The following is a 26,168-nucleotide window of genomic DNA, read 5'->3' as shown; positions in this document are numbered from 1 at the left end:
GGATATGGAGAAGGCTGTGATACTCAACGACTCTTTTGCCCCAGTCTTCACCAACAAGTGCTCTAGCCACACCACCCAAGTCACAGAAGGCAAAGGCAGGGACTGGGAGAATGAAGAATTGCCCACTGCAGGAGATCATGTTCAAGACCACCTAAGGCACCTGAAGGTACACAAGTCCATGGGACCTGAGGAGATGCATCTGCAGGTTCTGAGGGTACTGGCAGATGAAGTTGCTAAACCATTATCCATCATATTTGAGAAGCTGTAGTACTCCAGTGAAGGTCCCACTGACTGGACACAGGGAAACATAACCTCCTATTTTAAAAAGGGGAAAAAGGAAGACCTAGGGAAATACAGGCCAGTCAGTCTCACCTCTGTACCCAGCAAGATCATGGAGCAGTTCCTCCTGAAAACTATGCTAAGGCACATGGAAAATAAGAAGGTGATTGGTGACAGCCAACATGGCTTCACAACGGGCAAATCATGCCTGACAAATTTGGTGGCCTTCTACAACGGACTTACAGTGTTGGTGGATAAGGGAAGAGCAACTGACGTTATCTGTCTGGACTTGTGCAAAGTATTTGACACTGTCCCACGTGATATCCTGGTCTCTAAATTGGAGAGACATGGAACTGATAGACAGACCACTTGTTGGAAAAGGAATTGGCTGGATCATCACACTCAAAGAGTAGCGGTCAACAACTCAATGTCCAAGTGGAGACAAGTGACAAGTGCTGTTCCTCAGGGGTCCATATTGGGACCAGGGCTGTTTAATATCTTTGTTAGTGATGTGGACAGTGGGACTGAGTGCACCCTCAGCAAGTTGCTGGTGACACCTACCTGTGCGGTGCAGCTGATACACTAGAGGGAAGGATGCCATCCAGAGGGACATTGACAGGCTTGAGAGCTGGGCCCATGCAAACCTCATGAAGTTCAACAAGGCCAAGTGCAAGGTCCTGCACATGGGTAGGGGTAATGAAGCTGGTGAGGGGCCTGGAGCACAAGGCTGATGAAGAGAGGCTGAGGGAAGTGGGGCTGTTTAGCCTGGAGAAAAGAGGCTGAGGGGAGACCTTATCACTGTATACAGCTAACTGAAAGGAGGTTGTAGCATGGAGGGTGTTGGTCTCTTGTCTCAAGTGAAAAATGATAAGACGAGGAAATAGCCTCAAGTTGCGCCAGGAGAGGTTTAGGTTGGATATTGGGAAAAATTTCTTAATGGAAAGGGTTGTCAAGCATTGGAACAGGCTGCCCGGGGAAGCGGTGGAGTCACCATCCCTGGAGGTGTTTAAAAGATGCATAGATGAGGTTCTTAGGGACATGGCTTAGTGCCAGTGTTAGGTTAATGGTTGGACTCTGTAATCCTGAGGGTCTTTTCCAACCAAAATTATTCTGTGATTCTATGATTCTATGATTCTAATCCCAGCACAAATACAGGCTGGGTGGAGAATGGATTGAGAGCAGCCCTGAGGAGAGAGACTTGGGCACGTTGTTGGATGAGAAGCTCAACATGACCCAGCAATGTGTGCTTGCAGCCCAGAAAGCCAGCCGTACCTTGGGCTGCATCAAAAGAAGTGTGACCAGCAGGTGGAGGGAGGTGATTCTGCCCCTCTAGTCCGCTCTGGTGAGACCCCACCTGGAGTCCTGTGTCCAGCTCTGTGGCCCCAAACATAATAGGGACATGGATCTTTTGGAGCAACTCTGGAGGGGGGCCACAAAGATGATCAGAGAGTTGGGTTTGTTCAGCCCGGAGAGGAGAAGGTGCCAGGGAGACCTCATAACAGCCTAAAGGTGGCTTACGAGAAAGCTGGAGAGGGACTTTTTACCAGGGTATGTAGTGACAAGACAAGGGGTAATGGCTTTAAATTGAAAGAGGGTAGATTTAGATTAGGTATAAGGAAGAAATTCTTTACTGTGTGGGTAGTGAGACATTGGCACAGGTTGCCCAGAGAAGCTGTGGATGCTCCATTCCTGGAAGTGTTCAAGGCCAGGTTGAATGAGGCTTTGAGCAACCAGGTCTAGCGGAAAGTGTCCCTGCCCATGGAAGAAGGGTCGGAACTATATGATCTTTAAGATCCCTTTCAACCCAAACCATTCCATGATTACAAATCATTAAGTGCAAAGGGCTCCTGTGTGCTGTTTTGGGCGCTCAGACCAGCAGGTAATGTGTGGTTATCACCAGCCCTGGGTGGTCACCAGCCCTAGCAATGCCTGGGTCAGATTGGACTGAGCATCTCATGAAACTGTACCCTCTTTCATTCCTTGTGGAGGAGAGGAGAAGTAGCTGAGTCTGCGCCTTCTGGAAGATGCTATTGATTTTTACCCCCAGTCAAGTAGATGGATGCAGCTAGAGCTTTGAAGTTGAAGCATATGCAAGGAGACATGACAGCTCAGAAAAATGGGAGATCCTTTGTACAGCATCTGCATCTCTGCTCAGCAGTGCCTGGTTTTGGCGAGCCAGGTGGATGGAGCCAATTCTGAGGACAATGCTTGGGCAAACACTGCTGACTTCTTCTTGTCCTCCAGATCGAGCCCCTGTGTGCTGGAGCATTTAGGGTTTGATGCTTTAATCTCTTGTCTGTATGTGTTAGTCTCAGGTAATTAATTTTTCTTTTCCTGCTGTTCTGGCCATGTGAATTCTGCAGTTTATGGTACTAAAAAAGAAATAATCCCTGTGCAGCTGTTGAGTGCCCTGAGAGGCTGCCTGGCAGATTGTCTTAAACTGGAAATCCTCCGGAAGAGGAGCTTAACTGGGGCTTGTCCACTGACAGCCACTTCTTACAAATTAGAGGGCTTGTAAAATATTGCTGAAATGGTCATTCCAATATTAAGCTATTTTATTCTGCAGTTTGGAAGAGATTTGCAGGTTAGGCCAAAAATGAACAGTGGTTTGTGATCTGTGTAGGTGTTACTGAGGTCTAGTGAAAGCTGTGAGGTGAAAAGGGTCTTAGTTCATTCAGCCCCTATTATTTTTTATATTGTATCAGGATATGACATACAGCAGGAATGTGAGTCAAGTCTTTTCTCATCTTGTTTTTTCTTAGAGGACTGGTGGAAGCTTGAGGTGTGTAAAATGAGCTTCCTCTGCCCTAGGTGAGGACTGAACACAGGACCTGAGTGCAGGCACTTTGGAAAATCTGACATTTGATTTGTCTTCTTCTTAAAAGATGGAGGTAATCGGTGTTGATTGCAACAAGGTTGAATGCTTCAAGCATCTGGAGCATAAACCCCAGCCCTCATGCGACACCAGGCTGAGTGGCAATGCCTCTTTCTTCAGCTTTGCATTTTAGGGAGAAGTCCAATGGATGAACGTTAATGCAGCCAACGGGCCCTGGTTGTGTCCGTACCCATCCCTTTCCCTCTTGTCCCATCCTGCTGGCCACAGTGGAGGGTGGGCACGGCGGATGGTCTGTGGTGAGACAGGGACCACAAACCCACCTTTGATCCTGTGGTGGACCTGACACCACCAGCCTCTGCTGGCACCAAGCTCTGCTGTGGCGGGAAGGGGTGGATGCCCCAAAGCTACAGCAATGACAGAGGTTTAGGGTCTTCTAGGTGTTTCTCATTGCCAGTATTATTGCCCTCAATAAATTCTGGCCTTTGCTTTCTCTAATATTAGTTGGACCTTACATGTTGGTAAAGTCGGAAGTTTTACATTTGCAATTAATCTTTGTGATGGGAGCTCAGGACTCATCTCTACATGACCTCACGTTTATATGATTCCAAACAGAGGGGGACAGTGGACAAAGAGCTGAGGTCTGGAGGTTTGCTTTTTTCATCTTTTGTAGAAATGAGTGAAGATGGAAAAGCCATTTTATCTTCTACACTACGTTGATAAATTGCCCCTTTGTTATTTCTCTCTTATACTTTTATTGAACTTGCAGACAAACCTCTCCCTTGGCAGGTGGAAAGAATAAATTGCCAGCAGTACACACTGATGAGATGCCTTTCAGTAGTGGAGCTCTACAAATAATAGATTTTTCGTTTCAGTGCTTGAATGGAAAAACTGGAAATACTTTTTGTTTTGGGTCACTCCCTAAAGGAGTATGTTTCTTTTGCTCTTTGATTTCTTTTCATAAGCATTGCATGAGACATTCTGGTTTGAGATTATTTAGTGCTTTTCATTACTGAGAAAAAGAAGAAAAATAAGAGAAAATAAAACTAGGTCACTTTCAAACTAAAAACGTCATTTGAAATAACAAAAAGAAATGTTTCATTTTTAAAATGTCAAAATGGAGCCTTGCAGCTTTTCTCAGAAGTTTTTTCCTTCTCATTCAGCTAAAACTCATTACATATTCAACCCGAATTCACCCAGAGTCTTGGTACCTATTAATTGCCCTTCGAGTGAATTTACTACACCAAAAAATGCCAGGCAAGTTCCACCTGCTTGTGGCACTGACCTGTCCTGTGTGCTTCTCAGCAAATGTATTCGCACAAGTATTTATTTCCACTTAATTAAGGTGTTGGGCAAGAGACCGGGTGAAATGACCTCTCGCAGGTCTGCCTGGCCATGGAAGCACCGTCACTGCCATGATTCACCCTGGTGAGACCCAGCAGCACACTGGAGCAGGGGCCGGGGCCGGGAGCCAGCGGGGTGATACATCCACATGGGGAATCTGGGGCTGCTGACCCTTCCCGCAGACCCCCCAGCTCTGGCATCTCCCCCCAATAGGACGGTGGTTGGGATGTGCTAGTGCTTGGGAAATGCAATGGTGTGGCTCAGCCAGGTTTCACTTCCTCATGGAGACAAGGCCCGTCCGTCTCTTTCTTTGCCTCATTTCCTAAGGAAACGGTGTTGGTGTGATGGTGAAAATCAGGGGCTTCCAGTGCCGTGAGTCCTGGGGGACTCACCTCACCGTGAAACCAGCTCCACCAGTGCCATTTGGGGTCCAGGTTTGGCTCAGAGAATGCTAGGGAAAGTCTTTGTTGTCACCTCCTCTTCAGCATCACGCACTGGAACAGGCTGCCCAGGGAAGTGGTTGAGTCACCATCCCTGGAGGTGTTTAAAAGATGTGTAGATGAGGTTCTTAGGGACTTGGTTTAGTGCCTGAGTTAGGTTAATGGTTGGACTCGATCTTGAGGATCTCTTCCAACCAAGGTGATTCTATGATTCTACGATCTTCCTGAAGAGGCAAAAAAGCTCTGCAGTAACTTCTTATTGCATCTGAACATTGGTGTGTGCTTTCTTGATAAATTAGAGGTTGATGGTGCGGAAAATACTCTATTCCCTCCCAAATACACGCAATCCTGAAAATTTAGGGATGGCTGAAATGCCCCTGTGTGCTTGCTCTGCCAGGGAAGCACAGGTTCAAGTGATCAGGGAGGGAAAATGCCTCCCATGGACTCCCAGCTGCAGCAAACCCGTAGGTAGCACCAATGGACAGGAAAACAATTCAGTGTCTACACCAGAAAGGGAGTTTTTGGGGTCAGAAGCTCCAGTTTTAACTGCTTGGTAATTTCCACCCTTCCCTGGTGGCTCACAGCCACCGTGCCAGGGCCAGGGATGCTGCAAGAGCCAAGTGGCCAGTGGTAGCATCGGCTTGTGATGTGCAACTGGTAACTCCCAGCCTGTAGCGGCTGCCCACGGCGCATCTGGGGCTGGGGGCAAGGACCAGCAGCCCTGCCCGTTCCCTTCACCAGCCGGGACCCCAAGGTTCAGCCAGGCTGGGCATGTGGAGCTGAGACACTCGTCCCCGGTGGACACCCTCGAGGTGCATCACCCTGCTCAGAAATAAAGCCCCATCTCTGCAAATATTGTGAGGGATTAGGAATTTCTCAACATTGGTCAGACTGACAACAGAAAATGGAAGAGGTCCAAGTATCGGTGGTCTTTTGACACAGCAGGGAGGCTTGATGTGATAAGTCAAGGCTTGGCAGAGTCTGCTACTTCTTGGCCCAGTAGTCCCCTGTGAGTGATGAGATTTTTTTTTCTTTTTTTTCCCCTGAAATTTAACAACAAATTTTCCTCTCCTGAGGGAAACTTCTCAGCAGCAGGCCATGGTACAGACCACTACAAGCACTCAGAGTATCTTCTGGTTATTCCCCAGAGAGAGCGGCAGAAGGCATTGCAAGCAGATTTTTGATGCTGCAGATCAGAGATGGACCCTGGTGAAAACTGGAAGCTGGATGAAACCAACTGGTTGTCTCATGGTGGAATCCATCCCTTTGCCAGTGTGAAAGGAGGTAGGACACGACTGCTGGTTTTTAATCCACCCAGTGAATGTGCTGGGAGCCTTCCCGATGTGCTGCTGCCTCCACTGTGCTTGCCGTGGTCCCAGAGGTGTTGCTGGGCTGTGTCCAGAGCAAGGCAGTGCTCAGTATGGAGGTGGGAAAGGTCTGACCCAAACTGCAGTGTCTTGCCAGGAGCTGGCACACTGATACAGGCAAGTAATCTGTGGCTTGTCTTCCTCCTCCGGAGTGGCCTTTTGCCAAAAAACCTCAAAAAGACAATACCCACCTTTTGCCAAGCTGCTATGCCACTTGTACTAGGTGTGACCACCCTCATTCTCCACAAGCAGGACTCTGCAGACGACAGTGGCCAGGGAGGAGTGAGGAGGAGAGCTGGTAAAACACCCCCTTCTCTCTTCAATCGTATTTGCTTGGGACAATTTAGGATGGCTCCAGGGAGACATGCTGTCCCAGCAGTGACAGGAGGGCCGAGCGAGGGCTGCCGCAGCCGGGGCTCCCTGTGCGGGACCAGTCAGGGTTTCAGCCCACCTTGGCATGACACAAGACCTCCCAGCCCAAGGGGGTCCGTCACTCTCCAGAAATTGCCAGTCTCAGGAAAGCACTCAGGGCAGATACAGTGGGAAATAGCCAGCAGATGTATTTCCTCTATTAGTTCATCTCTACCTAACTTCCAACCAGCTGCTGTAATTTGTTTCTTAATCCCCGTTTGAAAATTTGGCAGAAGCAGCCACACGTGCTCCCTGCTCAGCCCCAACTCCTTGTCACCGGAGGTCCCTGTACCCCAGCTCAGCACAAGCTGCCCCTCCTTGGGCAGAGCTGTTTGTTTGCCTGGGACGAGCTGTGCCCCAGACTAAAACCAAAACAAACCCACAGCCTTCCAGATGACAGCACCTTGGGAACGGAAACAATTTGCTCTGGTAAAATGCTTCGCTTATCTCCATCTGTTTCCCTCAGCTTCCCGCTGATAGCTCTGATGCCTGGGGAAGGGGAAGGAGACAGTCTGAGATGTGGCATTGTCTCCTTTTCCACAAGAGCTGAATTAGATAAGGAGGTTCACGCTTTTGAGCCCAGCAGCCCTGAGTTCCATGTCCCCAGCCCAGCACCACTGGGTGGCATCCTCATGACAGCACATCTGCTGCTTCTGCAGTGGCCAGCTCGGGGTGGCTCCAAGGGACCAGCACAGGGACGCTTGCTGCAGTCCAACCTTTTTCCCCATTAGAACAGCCTCTGCTTCTGTTATTTTTTTATTTTTTTTTTAGTCTTCGCCATGTGTGTGGTGTGTGTTACTGTTTATAGGTGTAGTAGTCAGATGCCTGTCGAGTTCAGGATCCCTCTGTGCTTGGGTCTGTAAAGCACAGGAGGGCAGAATTGCTGTCAGCAGGAGGTTATAAAAATCCAAAATAGTTAAATGTGGGTATACATTGGGTTTTGTACGCAGTCCATTGCTATCCTAAACTAGTGTCTCACAGCTTTTTCTGACTGATGGGCCTAACAGCATTTTACAGTGGGGGGCAAGATGTCTTAGAAATGTCACAGGTATGGATTACTGTATAGTGTCATGCACCTGTCCTTCTTAAACCTCCTCCTGGAAACAGTCCACAGATTCCAAATGAAAAGGCTTTTTAGTCTAACCCATGCACTGAACAAATGCCATGAACCTGAAAGAAAACCAACCAAACAAAAAAACACCAAAAAGACTCTCCAAACCAATGTAAAGCCCCCCCTCCCCTGCATTTTTTTAAATTGTATTGAGTTTTTGCAATTCAGCATCATTTTGATATTGCAAGAAATGTCTGAAAATAACAAAATCCCCACCAGCTCCAAGGCACAAATGGCATTTAACACCTGGCCACATGCTCCTCTGTGGTTGCGGGTCTTTTTAGCAGTGAGAGATCCACGTGTACCGTGCTCTGCAGCTGGGAGCAGACAAGAATATGTGGGCTCATGGTGGAGCTGGACTTGGGATCCAAAATAATCTCCCACAAGCTTTCAGTGAGAGATGCCACCAGCTCAGGGGTTTCCAGAGCCCGTGGTCTAACCTGCCACAGGCACTGAGTTCCTGCAATATTGTCAGATGACTCAAGAGTTTGCTCAGCCCCTGAAAAATCCCGGCCGGAGCATCTTCCCACTCCCACTAGTTAAACTGACTCCAACTGCTGTCGTTGGACAAGACTGTAGCACACAGGAAAGCTTTGCTGTGGGCAGGATGCTCCTGAGCACCGGGTGAGAGGGGCAAAGGGAGCGGAGAGCTGTGGCACGGCCGAAAAGGGGAGCATGGCTGGGGGTGATCCCAGCACGGACAGGGACAGGGCAGCAGAGCTCTTGCTCTGCAGTGATGCTGGAGAGCGGATAAGTGGTCATCCTGCCAAGTGTCAGACTTGAGCTGATTCCCAGGTTTTTCAATAACAGCTAGATTAAAAAAAAAAACAACACAACAACCACCACACACATATGAAGGTTGTCGGGGTGAACGGGAAACAAGCTGAGCAAGGACTTGTCTGCAGCGTGATTAACACAGCGTTATCAGCCCAGCTCTCCACACCCCCCTCTCCAGCTGACCTTTCTGAGCATTTCTTCTTCTTCCCTCAGACAATGAGCTCTCCGAAGGTGCCCCAGCCCTCTTTACTCTGGATCAGCTGGGTAAGTCCATGTGTGATACATTTTCCTCCTTTTTTCCTATGTAGAGTAGTTAGGAGATGGCTTAAAACACAGGGCAGCTGCTCAATGCTTTCCGCTGCATAAATTTATCACCACCAGGGCCTCCTTTCTGTGCTGCTTTTGAATGCCACCCATCTGAAGGATGGGACAGCTTGATGCTTGAGTGTTTAGTACCTTTCCCTGTTGAACTGATGCAGATTTCTTTTCCCTTGGGGAGAAGCTGTCACCCTCCTGGTGCAGAGCGCTCTCGGATGCTGCTGCTTCTTGGATGGGGGCGTAAGGCTTAGTCTGCGACTGATACTGGAGCTTCTATGACTTTCTGGTGCTCTGCAACACGAGGAGGTGTTTTATCTCTCAGGAGGCAGAACCAGAGGTGTGTAAAGTGAGAGTGAAGAGTCAGATACCCAGAGAGAAAACAGCCTCAATTGGGCATGGGAAGCTGAAGGCTTCAGAGGTTGAATCCAGAGGGGGACCCTATCCAGCAGCAATCTCCCCTTAGTCCCAGGGCCAAGGTCTAAAAAGATGTGTTTCTCTGGATGAGTTAGAGGTGCTGAAGGTAAGGTGGGGGCAAGAAATTGAGCTGCATGATGGGAAGCTTCAGCAGGAAGGCATCTGGCCACCCAGCCCTGGAGGTCTGATGTGCAGGGAAGGAAGAAATCAAGCTCCCAGCCCCTCCTGAGAAACGGGTGAAGGCTGGAGATGGAGCATACTGGAAACTGGGAACTGGATGTGTCAGGAGAGATGCTGGGCTCAGGTCTGTGCACCCTGCCTTGCTCTTCGGTAGCATGTTGGGACCACTCCAGCACTCTACAATGCCCAACACCTCACACAGGCGAGCACCAGCCCTTCCTTCCAGGGAAAAGGCACCCATCTCTTCACTTTCAGGGCAACGAATTCTCCATCTTTGGAGACATTCAAAAGCTGTCTGGACATGGTTCTGGATGAGTAGCTCTAGATGGTCCTACTTGAGCATGGGGTTGGATCTCTCGATCTCCGGAGAACCCTGCCAACTTCAACAAGTCTGCGATTCTGTGACTTCCCCTCTGATCTTGAAACACACTTTGCCCCCAGTAAGGATGGTCTGTGTGCAGCCACCAGACTGGTCACCACATGTGGCACTGGTGGAAACTTGGGGTAAGAGGGTAAAACTACAGGAGCCTAGAATGGTGATTGGTGTCATGTACAACTATCTCTGCTGTAGAACTCTGCTGCTAAGAGCCAGGTTCTTGAAAAAAATTCTATGAATACAAAAATTGTTTATGAACTGTACGATGACTCGCTGGCACTAGAAGGGGTTGTGGGGCTGGCAGCTGTCCTCTGGCAGTGTCATACACTTGGTCATATTTTAAAGGAGTCCTTGTGAGCACTCTCCACTTGGTGTCAGGATAGAGACTGCTCTGACATGCATTCACCCAGAGGACTGTCTAACAGAGAGTGTGAATAAAGCCAAGAGCCTTCCCTTGGCTGCCTCATTCATTACCCATTTGCAGTTAAAATAAGTCGAGTAACTTTAAAATGCATTTTCTGTGACACAGCTTCCACTAGCTCCTTTTCTTCTTGATCTTTCTCAACTTATCCCTTGAGCAGTGCCTTCGCTCAGTGACACATGCCCATTTCTCCTAACCTTGGCAAACCCTGCGAGTCTCAGCAAATGCATTCTGTGACAAAGAACAAGCTCCCTCTCCTAAACAAGAAGATTTAGTTGGTTTCAGCTGGATAGCGAAGAAATGCATTAGCAGCTAAACAGATGTTTTAGATGTGCAAAATGAGGCTCGCAGTGACCCCTGGTCAAGGGGCAAGACCCTGGAGGGGCAGGGATCAGGGCTGAAGCATGGGACAACTGGCTTCCTGGCATCCTCCTCTTGTTAATGAGGAAACAGTCTGTGCGGTCCAGTGTGGTCCGTTGCCTCCTGAGGTGGTGGGTGGCATCTCCCAGTGCTTCTGCACAGCCCCACTCCCATCTGAGGGGCAGCAGGAGCTCCTTGGACACTGCTTTCCTCTGCACAGCAGTATCAGACATCCCTCAGTCTGGAAAAGATTATTCAAACCAGTGCTTGTATCCCCTTACATTTCCACTCTGCCTTCCAAACATAGCACAAGATGGGATTGCTCCATCCAAGGTAGACAAGACAGACAAAGGCTGTGAGATTGAAGAACAAGTAAAGGAAAACCGCTCTCTCCTCCTGCCTCCCTCCTGGCTGGTGGGTTTTCAGCTGGATCAGTCTCCTGACCTGAGTCATGTGCAGCTGCATGGTCTGTGATGCCAGGTGAGCGAGGGGGTAAGAGTAAGCACATGTCGGAGTGGGAGAGGACAAGACCATCCTAGTAGCAGCTTGGATCTCTGCAGTGTTGAAGTGACTGTGTAACCAGAGCCTGGGTGTACCAGGTCAAAAATACTCAGCCCTGGTCAAACCAGCCACCTGAACCACAGGAGTTATTAGTAGAGGAGCAGAGAATAAAGCAGCGATATAATAACAACATCCTGAGACAAAACATCAGTATCATGACAAAGCATCATCACGATAAAAATCACAGAAACACAGGTCTGAGCGGGACCTCAAGAGGTCAGCTACACCTCCCTCCTGCCCAAAGGCAGGGCTCACGTCTCCCGGTCACCCATCACCGCATGTGGAGGACCAGCCTGCCCTGGCAGCCTTCCCAGGCAATCCACCCAGTGCTTTACTGCACTGGAAGGGTTTTCTTGGTGTCTAATTAAGTTTCTGTAATTTAAGACCATTACACATTGTGCTTCTGAAGGCAAGCACTAGCAGGGAAAAGGCCTCCCATGGGTCAGACTGAGAGTTTCTTGTCCTCTGCGTGGGGGCTGGAGGAGGATCCCAGTGGAGGATCACATCAGGTTTTTTTCCTGCTCATCAAGTCGGCTTTGACCTCTATGCCTGCATCCAGCTTTCTGGCAGCTTGTCCCAGCCTGCTGTCAACTGCAAATGTAAAAAGCCGTGCCTGGATTTTGAGCCATTTGTGGAAATGCTGATCAGTACCAGATTTACAGGAGGTTTTTGTGTTGCCTTATGCCATGAGTAACTAACCTCTGAGAAAGGTTTTGACCAGTCATGCATCCATCTTTTCACACTTCCTTCTAGTCCAGGTGTCCCTCTCTTCTCTATAGTGATACCATATGACACAGTATCACAAGCCTTATTTATACGCCAACATATATGGCATCTGCATTTCCTCCCTCATCCGCAAGGTTTATTATCTCACTGCAGAAGATTAGATGACTCTGACGAGCTCTGTTCTTGCTGAATCTGTGCTGGCTATTACTCATATCCTCCTTTTTTACATGTTTACAAAGCCTTTGGTCGTTCCAGTGCTTCCAAGGATGGAATTTACAATGTCTGGGAAATAATTTCCTAACTCTTCTTTCTCCCCTTGTCTTAAAGACTGGCGCTCTGCTTGCCATGTCCAACCTTTGGAAACCTCTCTGTGGTCTTGTGCTGTGTAAGTCAGGGCACGGCTCACTTGTACCTTGAGCAGTGAGCACATTGCTGAGGTTCCCTGGAGAAGTACCAGGCTAGGGAGGCAAAGGTGACCAAGGGACAGAGCAGCTTCTATGAGAGCAGACACTAAGTAAACTACAACTCGATGATGAGGAAAGGAGATGCTTGAAGGAGGATACAGTAAAAGTGGAAGAATTATAAATGGCATAGAACTTAAAAGTACAAGAGACATATGGATGTACTGGACAGTCCAGGGCCACAAGGATGACGAGGGGACTGGAACATCTCTCCTGTGAGGAAAAGCTGAGAGAGCTGGGTCTCATCAGCCTGGAAAAGAGGGGAATCTCATCAATGTCTATAAATACCTGCAGAGAGGTTGTAAGGGTGTTGGAATCAAGCTCTTTTCAGCGGTGCCCAGTGACAGGACCAGGGGCAACGGGCACAAACTGAAACACGGGAGGTTCCCTCCGAAACATCAGGAAACACTTTTTTTACTGTGAAGGTGACCAAGCACTGACACAGGTTGCCCAGGGAAGTTGTGGATTCTCCATCCCTGGAAATATTCAAAAGCCATCTGGGTGTGTTCCCAGGCAACCGGCTCTAGATGGCCCTGCCTGAGCAGGGGGATTGGACCAGAAGACCTCCCTTCTGACCTCAACCAGTCTGAGATTCTGTGAAATCAGGAAAGGCTTAAAGAACCCAAAGGAAGTCTGTCTTCACACAGTGCACAATTATATTGTGCAACTTGCTGACACACAATGTCCAGGGTGCCAAAAGTATGAATGGCCTCAAAAAGTGATTAGAAAACATGGAAGAAAGGTCTGTGAAGGGCTCTCAAAACTGATGAGGCAGCTACGACGTCTGACTCGGGAAGGGAAATGGGATCATGCACCAGTGGAAACAGCATTTGTATTGTACTTGTACTGTTCCTTGTATTTTGTCTGCAGTCATCTACCAGAGACCATGTCAGAGAGAGGACACCAGGGGCTCTTAAACTTTGCCATAAACCAATGTGGTCCTTCTTGTTTTTCCTTAGGTCCACAGTGACTAACCAGAAGGAAAAAACAAACCAAACCCACACCTCCTCTTCTTTTCCTTTCTTCATCTGTCTCTCCTCTCCCACAGCTTTGGCTGCTGGATTTCAGCAGATATGAATCAGATGGTGACTGTTGTGTTCCTTTTGTTCTGTAAATGATTAAAACAGAACATTTCACACTTGCTTTGTGGCCCAGCAGAGGAACGCTGCATTGTCTCCTTGGCAAGTCCTGAGGTGGAATTTCTGGCCATGGAGAAAGTGAGGTCAGGGAGAGAGAAACTCTCCCAACCGGGGAACATGTGCAGATTGCTTTGCTGTCTCTCCCCTGTGCTTGCATATCTTCTCCCTGCCTTCCATTCCCTCATCCCTCCCCTCTTTTCCATCTCCCTCCTGCTCCACTGGCTTTTCTGCTTGCTGCTTTAAGATGATTTAGCTGAATATCAGAAAAAAAAAAAAGACCGATTGAAAAATGCAAGTTGAAAGCCCCCCAGCCCACAAAGCCTTGAGTAGAATAATGAGAATGTGATAAAATGGAAAAATAAAGTGGGAGTGGGAGGTATTAACTCCACCTTGCCAAAATCAAGATGAAAATGCTTGTGTAGGAGATGCAATATCTCAGTGGAAGCCCCTGGAACCTGTGCCTCACATTTCCTCGTAGCCGACCAGAGGAGGGATTTGCTGGCTGTGCTATTTATACCTGCACCCTGTGTATGTTCAGTCTGCTGGAGGAGGCTTCCCACGATGGAGGCTTGCAGGAAGTACTGCTTTTGTGATACTGTCTGCCAGGGGAATAAATACACCCAGGAATGAAATCCCATTGGAGAAATAAAAAGGGAAGGAAAGAAAAAGCCCTGGTCCCTGCCCTGTTTGTTCCCATTGCTTCGTAGCCATCCAGCTGTTTCTTCTTTTTTGTTGTCCTGACCTCATCTCGTACTGGAGTGAATCCAGAGAGCGAGTGCTCTGCTTAGCTGTCTTCTGCCAGAAACCAAACAGGTCAAGTTATTAGAGAAAAATGAAAGCTCTTTGGCAGAACTGGAAAAACAGATGTGTGGAGATATTTCTGCTGCCTCTAAATACAATGCTGCCTGCTAAGCGTGTATCAGAGGGGACCTGATAAATATGCACAGTTGTCACTGTGGAAATCTTAACAGTGGCTATTAATTTAGCAAGACAAGTTTCTTTGGGGCTCCCTGAGCCACTGAGCTCACTGCCTGGTAGCAAGATTGCTTAAAAACCTTCTGCAGATGTGGTTTAGAAAATGCTGGTCCAGCGCTGCAAGATTTTCCTCTGCTCAGTAGTTAGAGATGCTTCAAGGATGCTGAGGATGGGTAAAAGGGTCTCTGTGGGGCAGGTGAAGCCTATGAGTATCAAAAAGAGGTAGGGTTTTCTCCACCTGAGATAATGATAAGGGCATCTTTCATGTCAAAGGCTTTGTGGCTTTTATTCACCAAACTTCCTTGGGTGAAGCTTTCTACACATTGAATTCTGATTTCTTGATTCAGCTGTTGCTGTGTTCTCAACATCGCACGGCAGTTATTTGTGCCATCCCCAGTGGTGGTGGGCTCTGGTGTCACAGGCAGTGGCACTAACGGGGCTGTGACCCTCTGGTTGCCCATCAGCTGTCATCAAAAGCAGCAGTGACAGCAAGAACTGAAGCTGCGTGCAGGCATTTGGGGCTGCCGCAGTGGCAGGTGGAGCGAGACGATTTGTTTGCTTGCAGTGTTAGGAAGCTGTGGGATTATATGCATGGGTGGGTGCACATGCAACGAGCATCAAAACGTGGGTGTGCTTGTAGGTTGGGAAGGCCACATCCCCTCCACAGGGCCTCGGTGATCCAGCCCTGGGTCTGGTGGTAGCGACAGCTCAGAGGTCCCCAGCCACCGGAGATTTGGGATGGAGTGGGGATGCTGAGTGATCATAGAATCACAGAGTAATTTGAGTTGGAAGTGACCTTCAAATCTCATCTAGTCCAACCCCCTGCCATGAGCAGGGACATGTCCAACTAGATCAGGTGGCTCAGAGCCCCATCCAGCCTGGCCTTGAATGTGTCCAGGGATGGGGCATCCACCACCTCTCTGGGAAAACCATGCCAGTGTTTCACCACCCTCAGTGTAAAACTTGTCTTCCTTGTATCTAGTATAAATCTCCCCTCTTTTAGTTTAAAGCCGTTACCCCTTGTCCTGTCACAACAGGCCCTGCTAAAAAGTCTGTCCCCATCTTTCTTATAGGCCTCTTTTAAGTTCTGAAAGGCCACAATAAGGTCTCCCCGGAGCCTTCTCTTCTCCAGGCTGAACAGCCCCAGCTCTCTCAGCCTGTCCTCCCAGCAGAGCTGTTCCAGCCTCTGATCATTTCTGTGGCTCCTCTGGCCCCTCTCCAACAGGTCCATGTCTGTCCTGCACTGAGGGCTCCAGAGCTGGACACAGGACTCCAGGTGGGGTCTCACCAGAGCGGAGCAGAGGGGCAGCTAATGGCTGAGCCAGGGAGGCACCTGGAAATGCTTCTCCCTTCCCATGTAGCTTGCTGGAACGCTTGGGAAATCCATGAGAGGTGTTTATTTGTGTCTCCTGGATCTGTACTCACCAGGGAGAAGCAGGAGGGGGGCAGTGAAGCGAGATGGCATCTTCAGCTCTGCTCTGCTGACCCAACAGCTGGAGTTGTGGTGGCACTTGGCCCTGGCTCAGCAGGTTGGGACCAAAAGGGGTAGAAGGATGAACTTCTTTCGTTCCTCAAATTCATTGGAGGAACAACATTACATAAATAAACAAACAAAAATATAAAAATAGTGGAGCTATTCCCAAACTGGGAGAACAATATATTTTAAAATATAAATGAATAAATAAGTACATTTAAACAAATATATAAAAATAGTGGAGCTGCAAAGGGGAGAAGTAGTTGCCAGACACAGATCCCCTGTGGTTATCAGACGTATCAAACCACAGAGGGATTAGGGAACTCCCCCTTCAACCCACCATACTTTGTGGTCACTCAGTTTATCAAATCAAAATGGAGTCGAACAGGAAAAAGATTCTGAAAATCACACGGAAACACACACCAGAAAATTAGTAATGTGGGGGAAAAGAGAAATCTCAGTATAAAAAAACCCAAACATCTCTTTTCCTTGGAAATGTAACAGCATGCTTCATGAGCTCCCTGCAATGCTACTGGAAGACAAGACAGTAGATAATCCTTTTTCTCAATTTATTTGTTCCTCTAGCACTGAAATCACCACTGATCATCACGCAGCATTAGGTAAAGGGGGAGTATAGACTGTGGGGCCAGAATGAGAAATAAAATAAGCCCTTGGACAGACTGGATCTGCTTGGCCAAAGGCGGTACAGCCAGACTGCACCCCATTCCCTAAGACACAGACTGTGAAGCGGAGTGTCCTATTTGCCCAACCAAATGATAAAGTCAGAGCACAACAAAAAATAGAGTTTGAATTGTCATTTTGAACTGGTCTAGGCCAGCAGTTCCCTCATGCAACTTCATCCACCACTGTGAACAGGCACCTAACAAGCCAAGGGCAAAATTTCACCTTCATTAACAGCTGAGCAGGTCGACAGTTCACCTGTTTCTATAAGCAAAGCCAACATTTATCTCTGGGGAAGGTAGGAGAGGGCAGCTATATAATCTGAAACACCAAAGGCCACTTCCTCCAGGGGACCAAGGTGTCTAGCTCTATCTATTGCCAAGGTTCCCCATGTTTCTGCAGAGGATTTAGAATTTTAAAACCTTAATTTGGGCCTGACTTGGTCTGAAATACTCAGAGCGTCTTCAAGAGGCAATGGAACTGAATATCCCTCTTTTGTCCAAGCCTGGTACCTGACCACTAGCCTGTGTTTTCTCCCCTGAGGAGGCTAAATTGCGTGCCGAGGATGTGATGGTTCCCGTGCCTGTCCCTGGAACAGCAGAGTATTTGCAAGTCTCTGCTTTCCTGCTTGAGCCTTTATTAGGTGACCTCAGGGAGGTGGGTAATAGCTGCCTCAGTTTCTAAGCTTCAAAGAGACACTTGCAAGGACAGCACTTGGTTGTCACCTTGCTTTGCACATGGACACAGGGAAGGGCACCTCTGGGGATGCTCAGCTGACACAGGAAACGTAGTTCTGGGGTAACTGCTGCTGTGGGAAGTGAGTGGATGTGGGAACCAAGGAACCCAATTTCTTCATCAATATTTTGTCCTCCTTTGCCCTTTTCCCATATACTACAATTTCCCCCTGCCTTGCACTGAAGCAAAACCCAAACTCTGAGCAAAGCTCAGGTTTGTGATTTGAAAAAGCAGTGCCTCAGACTGCTGGGATTCACAGTGTGCTCCCAGTGCCTGGAACTGCCGGGAGTCCCCGCTGCACCCATCCATCCCTGTGGCGATGGCCCTGGGCCAGCTCCCGTGTTGCTGTGCCCCTTTACAGGGCTGTGGTGGCACTGGGTGCTTTCCTCTTCAGCCTGTTGCTGCATTTCTACCTGCTTTTATCCCCTCGGCACAGTATTTAGGAGGCAGAAGCCACTGTCAGTCCCTTTGGGGGCTGAAAAGTTTGTCTGCTTGTTAAGAGCTGGGAGAAATGAGTACAAATTGAATAGATAATCCTGGCATCACTGGGCAGCTTGCTGGATTGAAGGAGGTTGGAGCAATGAGATGGGGAAACCCAAGCAGCACGCTGGCAGTGTCAGTCATCTGAAAAGAGGTCTGCCCTGTGGGCAGTGCTGGGAAAAGGATGCAGAGGGATTACTGAGCCGAATTTGTGCCCACAGGTCCCTGAGGAAGGGAACAAAGAGTGGTGCAAACACCCAAGGAGATCTGCCATGCTGTCCCTGTGCCGGACCCTTGGCAGCAGGGCCAGGATGGTGTGGGGAGATGAAACCCTAATGAAAATGCATGCCATGGAGCTGATGTGCTGAACTGCAAAGAAACCCTGAGCTGACTAATGTCCTGTGTTCCTGTTACCTCAGTGTTTGTGTCTGGCATCAGCCATAAATCCCTTGACATCAAGGGATATGTGCATCCGCGGCTCATGTGAAAATGCATGATGAAGCGGGTGGATAGCAGGGGAAAGGGCCACATTTAGGAATGGAGAACTGTGTTTGAGAACACGGGGCTGCTCCAGCTCTACGCTGGCTAGATACAGCTCACTTGCTCCCAAAACAGTTACCGGCTCCTCCAGGTGCAGGGGGTGCAGCTGGAGCCCTGGGGGCCTGGGGGGATGCCTGGGGTTAATGCAGGGGTTTGGGACTCGGGGTAACTCCTATCAACTGTTCTGTGAGGCTTGGGGTGGGACTCAGGGAGCCTTTGTTGGTATCTAGGATGGCATGTAGGTCCCAAGCAACCCCAAGCACATGGAGGAGAGGCCGTGCTGCCCCACAGGCTCACCCCTGGGAGCATCCAGCTGGCTTCGGCCGCTCCGTTTGGGGCTGCGATGCTCCAGCAGAGCCCATGGCCCAGCATGGGGCGCTCGGGCTCCCCCCGAACCCGCCGGCCCTGTAGCCTTGGTGGGAATGTCACCGGCGATGTCCCGGCGATGTCACCCCTGGATGCTGCCCGGGCAGTGCTCAGGAGCCGCCTCCCTCCTTCGGGAGGTCAGGGCCCGCGTCCCCCGCCGGGCCCCCCCAGGGCTCACCTCTCATCTCACCGCTACACGGTGCGGGCCTGCGGGAAGGGGAACGCTCCCGGCCTGCGCGACCGGAGGCTGCCGCGGGACCGGCACCGGGACCGGCACCGGGACCGGGGTCCGGCAGCGGCACCGGGACCGCACCCGGACCGGGTCCGGCAGCGGGACCGCGCCGCGCCGGGCGGCTCCACCCCCGGCCCCGCCCCATGCCGCACCCCTCGCCCCGCCCCGGCTCCTGCCCCGCCCCGGCCCGGCCCGGCCCGCGGTGCGCGCCCGGGGGCGGCGGGGAGCGGAGCGGATGGCCAAGGTGCTGCCGGGGGCGGCGGGGCGCGGAGCCGGAGGTAACGGCGGCAGCGGGTGTCCGTGAGTGTGCGGGCGGTGTTGTGTGTCCGTATGTCACCGCACAAGTGCGTGTCCGTGCATACGTGTGTGTGCACACGTGTGTCTGTGTGCGCCCGTGTGCGTGGGAGTGCGTGTGCCTTTGTCCACGTGTGTACCGGGGAGTGCGCCGGGGGGGGGTACCGGTGTGTGCGGGAGGGCCGGGGCCGGCTGTCCCTTCTCATACCCACCCGTGCGTGGAGCGGGCGCTGCGTGGGGTGCGGGGCCGAGCTCGCAGCTCCCCCGAGACCTGCCCCGTCAGTCCCCCGGAGCCGTGCCGCGCTGCTCCCCCGGAGCCGTGCCGCGCTGCTCCCGAGGACCGGCCCCGCTGGCCCCTGGTGAGGATGGGGAAGGCCTGGGCAACCCTCAGCAGACGCGGTACACCCGGCTGCCCCCGGGCTGCGTGGAAACCCCACCCGGTGTGGGAGCGGGGGCGAGTTTATCCTTCCCCCGCCGCACCGTTAGGGCCGAGCAGCCCAGCCCAGCCGGGCCGGCCGCGGGCTACTCCATGTTTCTCCGCGCCCTGAACCCTCCCCAAGTTGTTCTGCGAATTTTCTCCGCTCCGGAAAGGCAAAACCCGCCGGGTGGGCGAGCCCCGGAGCAACCACCGGTCACATCGGGATGTTTGCGGTGTGTTTTGAAGGAGGAATGTGCCGGGCGTTGGAAGGGGAGCAGCTTCCAGCTTCCCTGGGCAGAGCGAAGCGAGCGGCCGGGACGGCCGGGCGAGTATTTCCCGCTGGAGCCGGAGCGGCCGCTGGTGTTTCCGCAGCCGCGATCGCAGCGTCCCCGTGGGTCCCCCAGCGCCAGGCGGTCACCGCTCGTCCCAGCCCTGCGGCCCGGTGGGGCGGAGGGTCCCCCGGGAGCACTCCCGGGGCTGCCGCCGGGTCCCATCCCGCTGCTCCGCCGGGTCGGGGCGAGCGTGGCCGCGTCCCGCGGCGGGAGCGTGGGGAGGGCAGGGCGAGGGTGCAGGAAGGGCCTCCCACGCCGGGAGAGCGGTTCCTCACGTTGTTGTTGTTGTAGGGGGATGGTGAGAGGGAACTTTTATATTTAACCTTCCTACCCCCGCAGGGAGAACAAAGCTAAACTCCTGTTTTGTTTTTGCCTTTTTTTTTTTTTTAAAGCATTGAAAGAGGAGGAAAAAATCCCCACGTGAATTTAACCCAAATCCTCCTGCCAGGTTTTGTGATTCATAGTTTTAAATACAGGAAGGTCGCTGCTTGGTCCTTTTCCTCTTTCGATGGAAAGAGTTGGGTTTTTTTCTCTTTCCTGGTGCTGTGTGAATGTCCCGGGAGCGCTGAGCAGCTGCCTGCGGAACGGCGCCGGGCTGGAGACCGACATCTGGCTGCTGAGGCATCTGCAGGGCCCTTACTGGGCATCCACCGAGCTGAGGTTTTGCCTTTATTTTGTACAAAAATGTGCCGAAAAAGCTTTCTGAGAGAGGGGTGGACTTGAAGATGAGTCGTCTCCTGTTGTTTTTTTATTGCGCACAGCTACCTGGCAGCACCGTTCTTGCTTACAGGTATGCAGGGAGATATATATTTATGTATATATTTACATATACATAGAGTTCTATATATAAATACATGTAGAGATATGTTTTAAAATATATAAATATGTGTAGAGATTAAAAAAATATATGTAGGTATATATGACTACATATATATTAGATCTATAGAAATATAAAGTATACTAAATATATTTATTTTATCTATATATAATATAGATATGCTAAATATATTTATATATGTAGTCATTGCTAGTGGCTAGAAAAGCTCTTAAAAGGGTCCTATAAATATTTTATCAATAAACGCCCGAGGGGTGAAGGCAGGGAATATGGGGTGGGTGAGAGCCCGTGATAAAAGCCCCTCGGGGCTGAGCCGCCTCTCCCGGCTGCCGGGCGGCTGCGCGCTGGGTGTGTGGCTCTGCGTGGAGGGGCCGCATCCTGCTTCTCCCAAGTCCTGATGCCCACAGGACCGGTGGTTGCTCTCACGTTACATTTCCATGCACCTGTGACACTGTGGACAAGCATAGGGGCCGTTCTTGGGATCCTGATCCCGCACAGTGATCCGGACCAAACCCTCTGCACATCAGGATCCTGGGTGGAGGGACTGATGCACGGAGACAGCTCCAGTGCTCTTCCTAAGAGCTCCTCTGCGATAAAACGCTATCGCAGAGCTAAAGGCATTGCACATCCTCAGCCAAGAGACACTGAAGGGGGTTTGTAGGATCCCAGCAGCAGCGCCGGCAGGGATGTGCACGGGGCTGCCCCGGGGTCAGGCTCAGCTGGGCTCTTGGGATGCACGTAGAGGTTTCAGGATGACGTGGAGATGTTACTTCTGACCATTGCAGCTTTCCTTCAGAAAACAAAAGCCTGATGGTCCCCAGTGCCATTTTTTTTTTTTTTAACACTGATAGGCATATAAGTCGCTTTAAAGGCCAGATCTGCTATAAAGGTTATTTGGTGCTAAGGTGGGAGTACGTGCCTTGCACAGCCTCCTTGTCCTGGAAACCATTAGGAGGACGGCTGCATACTCGGGTTTTCGCACAGAGACTATCTGCTAGTGTAACAGTCCCAGTGGAAACTTTAGTGGTTGGGAATATTTTTGCGGATTTGGGAAAAATCCCAGGAGGATTTTTGGTTTCATACAGCAATTGCTTTTTGGCAGCTTTGGGATAGATGTAATCTGGTTCCCATTTGTGTCCTGAATTTTTAAATGGAACAGCCTGCCTTTGATTCAGGGCAGAAGTAGAAATAGATGGAAGTAGATAGAAAATAGTAGTAATAACAATGAGAACAACATCACTTCTATAAATAAATTGTTAGGGCAACTTTTCTGTTGAAATGTTTCATTTATGAAGTGTATCTGTTCTTTTTTGGGCCTTTAAGTGACTGTTTCAGTAGGTAGGATGCTGCTGTGGGTGTAAATCTGGAGTAAACCTATACAAGTTGGTGAAACCACCCTGGATTCGGATAAGCACGGGTGAAAGCCGAGTTTTTCCTGGCAGTAAGGTGTATCCTGTGTGCAGCAGCAGGTCCCGCAGCATTTGCTGGTGTGTGTGCTTGTCCCTGCCCCTTGGTGGCCTTGCCACAGCCCTGGTGCATGGCTGTGACTTTCCTCACGCGTGTCTGGCTCGTGTCTTGAAGTTGTAGCAGGTCCGCATTGAGCAAGCCAGGCGATGACAGCTGGCACACGTCGAGGTGGCGCCTTTCGAGGAGAGGGGTGATCTATAGGGGGATGCCACGTCTCAGGAAAACAGCCTGGCATTAAATGATTGAGCAAGATTTGTGATTATCTGCTCTGACCATATTGGACTGGCACAAGTATAAGCATGCTTTAGACAACAGTAACGCCAGTGATCAAGGCTCAGGCTGGAAAAAAAATGAAATAGTTTTATTAATTTAATTTAATGAAGAATTTTATCAATTAAAATCCAGTCTCCGTTTAAGTCCTAACCCACCTGAAGTCATTAAGAGACTGTCACTCCTTCGGCCTCCCTCCTCAATGTGTATGTTGGGGGCAGACATTTCAATGACGTCCCTGCTGGGCAGCGGGACAGAACCCATGTCCCCTCAGATGCCTGGAGGGCAGGAGGCACCTGGCCTTGCCCCAGGGACCTGCTCTGGGCTCCTGCATCCTGCAGAGGTGGGGAGGCGCTTCTCGAGGGGACTCCCCCCAGGACGGCTCCCTGGGGTGGGCAGGGGGTCCCTGCCAGTGCCAGAGCCCATCCCCTGGGACATGTCCCCATCCCTGTGGTGAGCATTGGTTTTGGGCCGGTTTTGAGTCATTTTGGAGGTGCTGGCTCCACACCATCAGCCGTTACCATGATTTTGCCAGTTCTAAATCTGAGCTCAGCCATCTGGGAGCAGGGACTAAAGGCAGTTGTCTTGTTAGCACTTCTGTGTATAATGCCTTTATTAAATGTCTGCATTTTAAATGTGGCTGAATATAAATTGCGTGTAATGATTTAATAACGGAAGGCTCATAATTTTAATATATATTCTGGTGGGAAGGTGGTTTAGTTTCTTTTTCCTTTGGACATGACACTTAAGAATAATGCAAAGCCTCTGCTGATTGTAGGATTATCTGGAGCAATTCTTCACACCGATCAAATGAAGCACTGTGGATCCTTAGTTTGTGGCTTGTTGCCTGTGTTTAAAAAAAAAACCGAACAAACCAAAACCGCTAGAAATCTGAAGATCTATACGATAGAGTTCAATGCCTGCATTTTCGGTTTGAGAGCACTGTACAGTCTTTGTACTATTTTTGTTCTGTCCTTATCCCAGGCTCCTTTGTATGCTGCAAGTTTGTGGGAATGACTCAGGGAGAAAGCTATTTAACCTAAAGGACACCACTGGCAAAAAAATAGATGGATAAAGAGCGATGTCAGTGACTGCGAGTGGGAACCCAGAAGAATATTTGTGTGTGTCTGAGGAAGAGGATCCTGAAACCTCCTCCAAATGGGGCGAAAAAGATTTCTTCTTCAGATGTTGTTTATTCAGTTCAAGAAGGGAGTTTTATATGGTTGCTTAAAGTGACGAGGAACTAGACTGAATGATCCAGAGTCCTAGGTCTTGTTTCACTTCTGGTTAATTAATGGAAGGGTTTGAATATCCAGGCGACACAGATCATGCCAGTGCTTTTCTGTAATGTGAGCATTTTTAAAAGCAGTAAGTACAGCAAAGTTAATCATAGCTTAAACTCCTGCTTTGAGAGTGTCTTGTCTGTATGTTGTAGCTGGTTGATTTATGATTATCTTTTTCCCCCCAGTGGAAAAAATTTCCTTCCGTGAGAATTTGCGTAATTAATTTTTATCTTGGAGGTTTTTTTATGTCTTGGAAATCAGAATTTACAGCTTAGTGAAAATGTCTGCAGACTCTTCACTGTGCTGACAAGCATCACGGCTGTAGCAGAAGCCTCGTCTCACTTGCGAGCTCCATGTCAGCCTTTGTATTTCACTCTTTTATAGAGAGTTTCTTCCCTCACATACAGCTCTGAATAATGCTTACCCTTTTATCTCAGAGCAGCAATGCTGACATGAATCGTCACCGTGCCACTGGCACTTTGATCAAAGCAGAAATTTCAATTATTGGTTCAGTTCTTTGAATAAATTTGGTCTGTGTGCATATTGTAGGCTCAATGTCATAGCTGCAGAGAGAAATTTGTTGCTTATAATATACAGAGACCTTAAAAATGCACATATTTGCGGAAAGCCTAGTGCAGCCACCTAAGGAATATGCATCCTTTCCTCCGTCGGGTTGATGCCCAGGTAACTGCTCAGCACCTGGACCTGCGATGAAGATACTCTGCCTGCATCCTCTGGGGGTGAGCCTGGGACAGAGAGGAAGAAACAGCGCGTTATTCTAACGTTATAAAACCTGCAGCCATCTGAGATGAAAGGGCTGTGACAGGCGCTGTTTGCCCCCACACGCCCGCGCACCTGATTTCCATCGGGGCGGCGCGGGCATCCGTGGGGGATCTCCCGGGCAGGCCGACTTGGCTCCGCTCTTCCTTGTATCCATCTGATCTCATGCCAGGTTTGGGAGCTGCTTGCAAGGCACCTTTGCTTTGCTTCACTCGTAGCTTTTGTGCTCGTCCGCTTTATTTTTTTGCTGAGGGGAAGCGTGTATGAAAATAAGCATGTGAGGGAGAAGTTTCACAGAAAGCATCGATCCTTGTAGGCAGTTGAATTTGGATGTTTTGGCACGATTCCTTGGGTGAGATGGGATTTGGCTGCCTCTATCATCTTTTCTCATTAGTCTTGCTAGTGCTTTCTTGGACGAGGCACTTTTTGGAGAGTGAAATGATGGTACCCGAGCTGGGAGACTCCAGGAGCTCTTCTCGAGCAAGGGAATAGCACAACATGGATCTGGAGCTAATACTGGGATGAGGATTTATTTCCCTGGAACTGGGGCTCAGTCTGGTGAACCATGCCAGCCACAGGGATGAGGCTTCTCTCAGCTCAGATGTGGTAGATCCCCTGCTTTCATGTGGGAAAAGGAGAGATACTGCTTGCTCACATCTGGTGTGCGTTATGTGGGCTGGATTTCTGTCCTGCAAGATGTTGCTTTGCTCCCGTGAAAATAATATTAGTGATGCTTGTTCAGTCCTTGCAGGGCTTGGGAGCCCTGGCAGCAGATGTGGGGTTCCCAAGCAGAATTATGGGGTGTGGGAGTGAGTCAGCCACCCCAGAAGTGACGTAGAAAACCTGCACATCAACCGGGGAGCTGCTGATGCGAAACAGTCACCAACGTGTGTCTGAGCCCCTGCTCTTCCTTGGAGCTGGGGCTTTGAAGAAGTCCCAGTGCTGCCAGAGAAGAGCTGCCAGCGGTACCAAGAGCTTCCTTTGCAATGCTGTTGGAAGTGGCGTCTCCTTTTTGTAGGTAAACCAAGAAAAGAGACACATGAGTTAATTTTTTCTGAGCCAAAGGAAACTCAGATCTGCCTCCCAGGCTCGGGAGAGTGGCACAGCTTTGTGGCTGGGGTACAGCAATCGCTACTCTTGAAACTGGGCTGCTGTTTAGGAGAGAAAGGAAGGTTTGCAGGCCAGGATGCACCTGGAGGGGTGACCAGCCTTGCTGGAGTGTCCTTGCAACCCTTTGGAGGGACTGACGGACCTACCCCGAAGAATTCATGGCACAGCCTTCAGGCAGCCCCTGGGACACTGGAGCGCTTCAACTCTCCTTTCATTTTTTCCCTTAAATAATTTTTTTCCTTTCTTGTTGCCCTTTATGCAGTGACATGTCAGAGAAAGTGTTTTAGATGTGGAATAAGGTATTTATACTACTTTCTGGCTTGGCTATGAGACAGAAGGACAGATGTGGGCTTGGAAACGATGTCATTTTTGTTCTGT

At 49.9% G+C, this 26,168-nt stretch overlaps 1 protein-coding gene across 2 annotated transcripts in view; it reads left to right on the top strand.

The window, feature by feature from the left end:
• The first annotated feature begins 6,095 nt into the window (after positions 1–6,095).
• The window catches only part of AMOTL1 (angiomotin like 1), a 70,419-nt gene continuing 50,346 nt past the window's right edge, over positions 6,096–26,168 (top strand). The window contains exons 1-2 of one of the 2 annotated variants that reach the window (XM_065630940.1): positions 6,096–6,180; positions 8,776–8,826. In XM_065630940.1, coding sequence (XP_065487012.1) covers positions 6,096–6,180; positions 8,776–8,826 — 136 coding nt within the window. Of the gene's footprint in view, positions 6,181–8,775; positions 8,827–19,196; positions 19,280–26,168 lie in introns of those variants that run through there. The other variant, XM_065630949.1, reaches the window with a different exon arrangement.

The sequence above is a fragment of the Caloenas nicobarica genome, chromosome 1, assembly GCF_036013445.1.
Source record: "Caloenas nicobarica isolate bCalNic1 chromosome 1, bCalNic1.hap1, whole genome shotgun sequence".
Taxonomy (NCBI): Eukaryota; Metazoa; Chordata; class Aves; order Columbiformes; family Columbidae; genus Caloenas; species Caloenas nicobarica.
The sequence above is the reverse complement of the archived record's forward strand: the minus strand, read 5'-3'. Positions and strand labels throughout refer to the sequence as shown.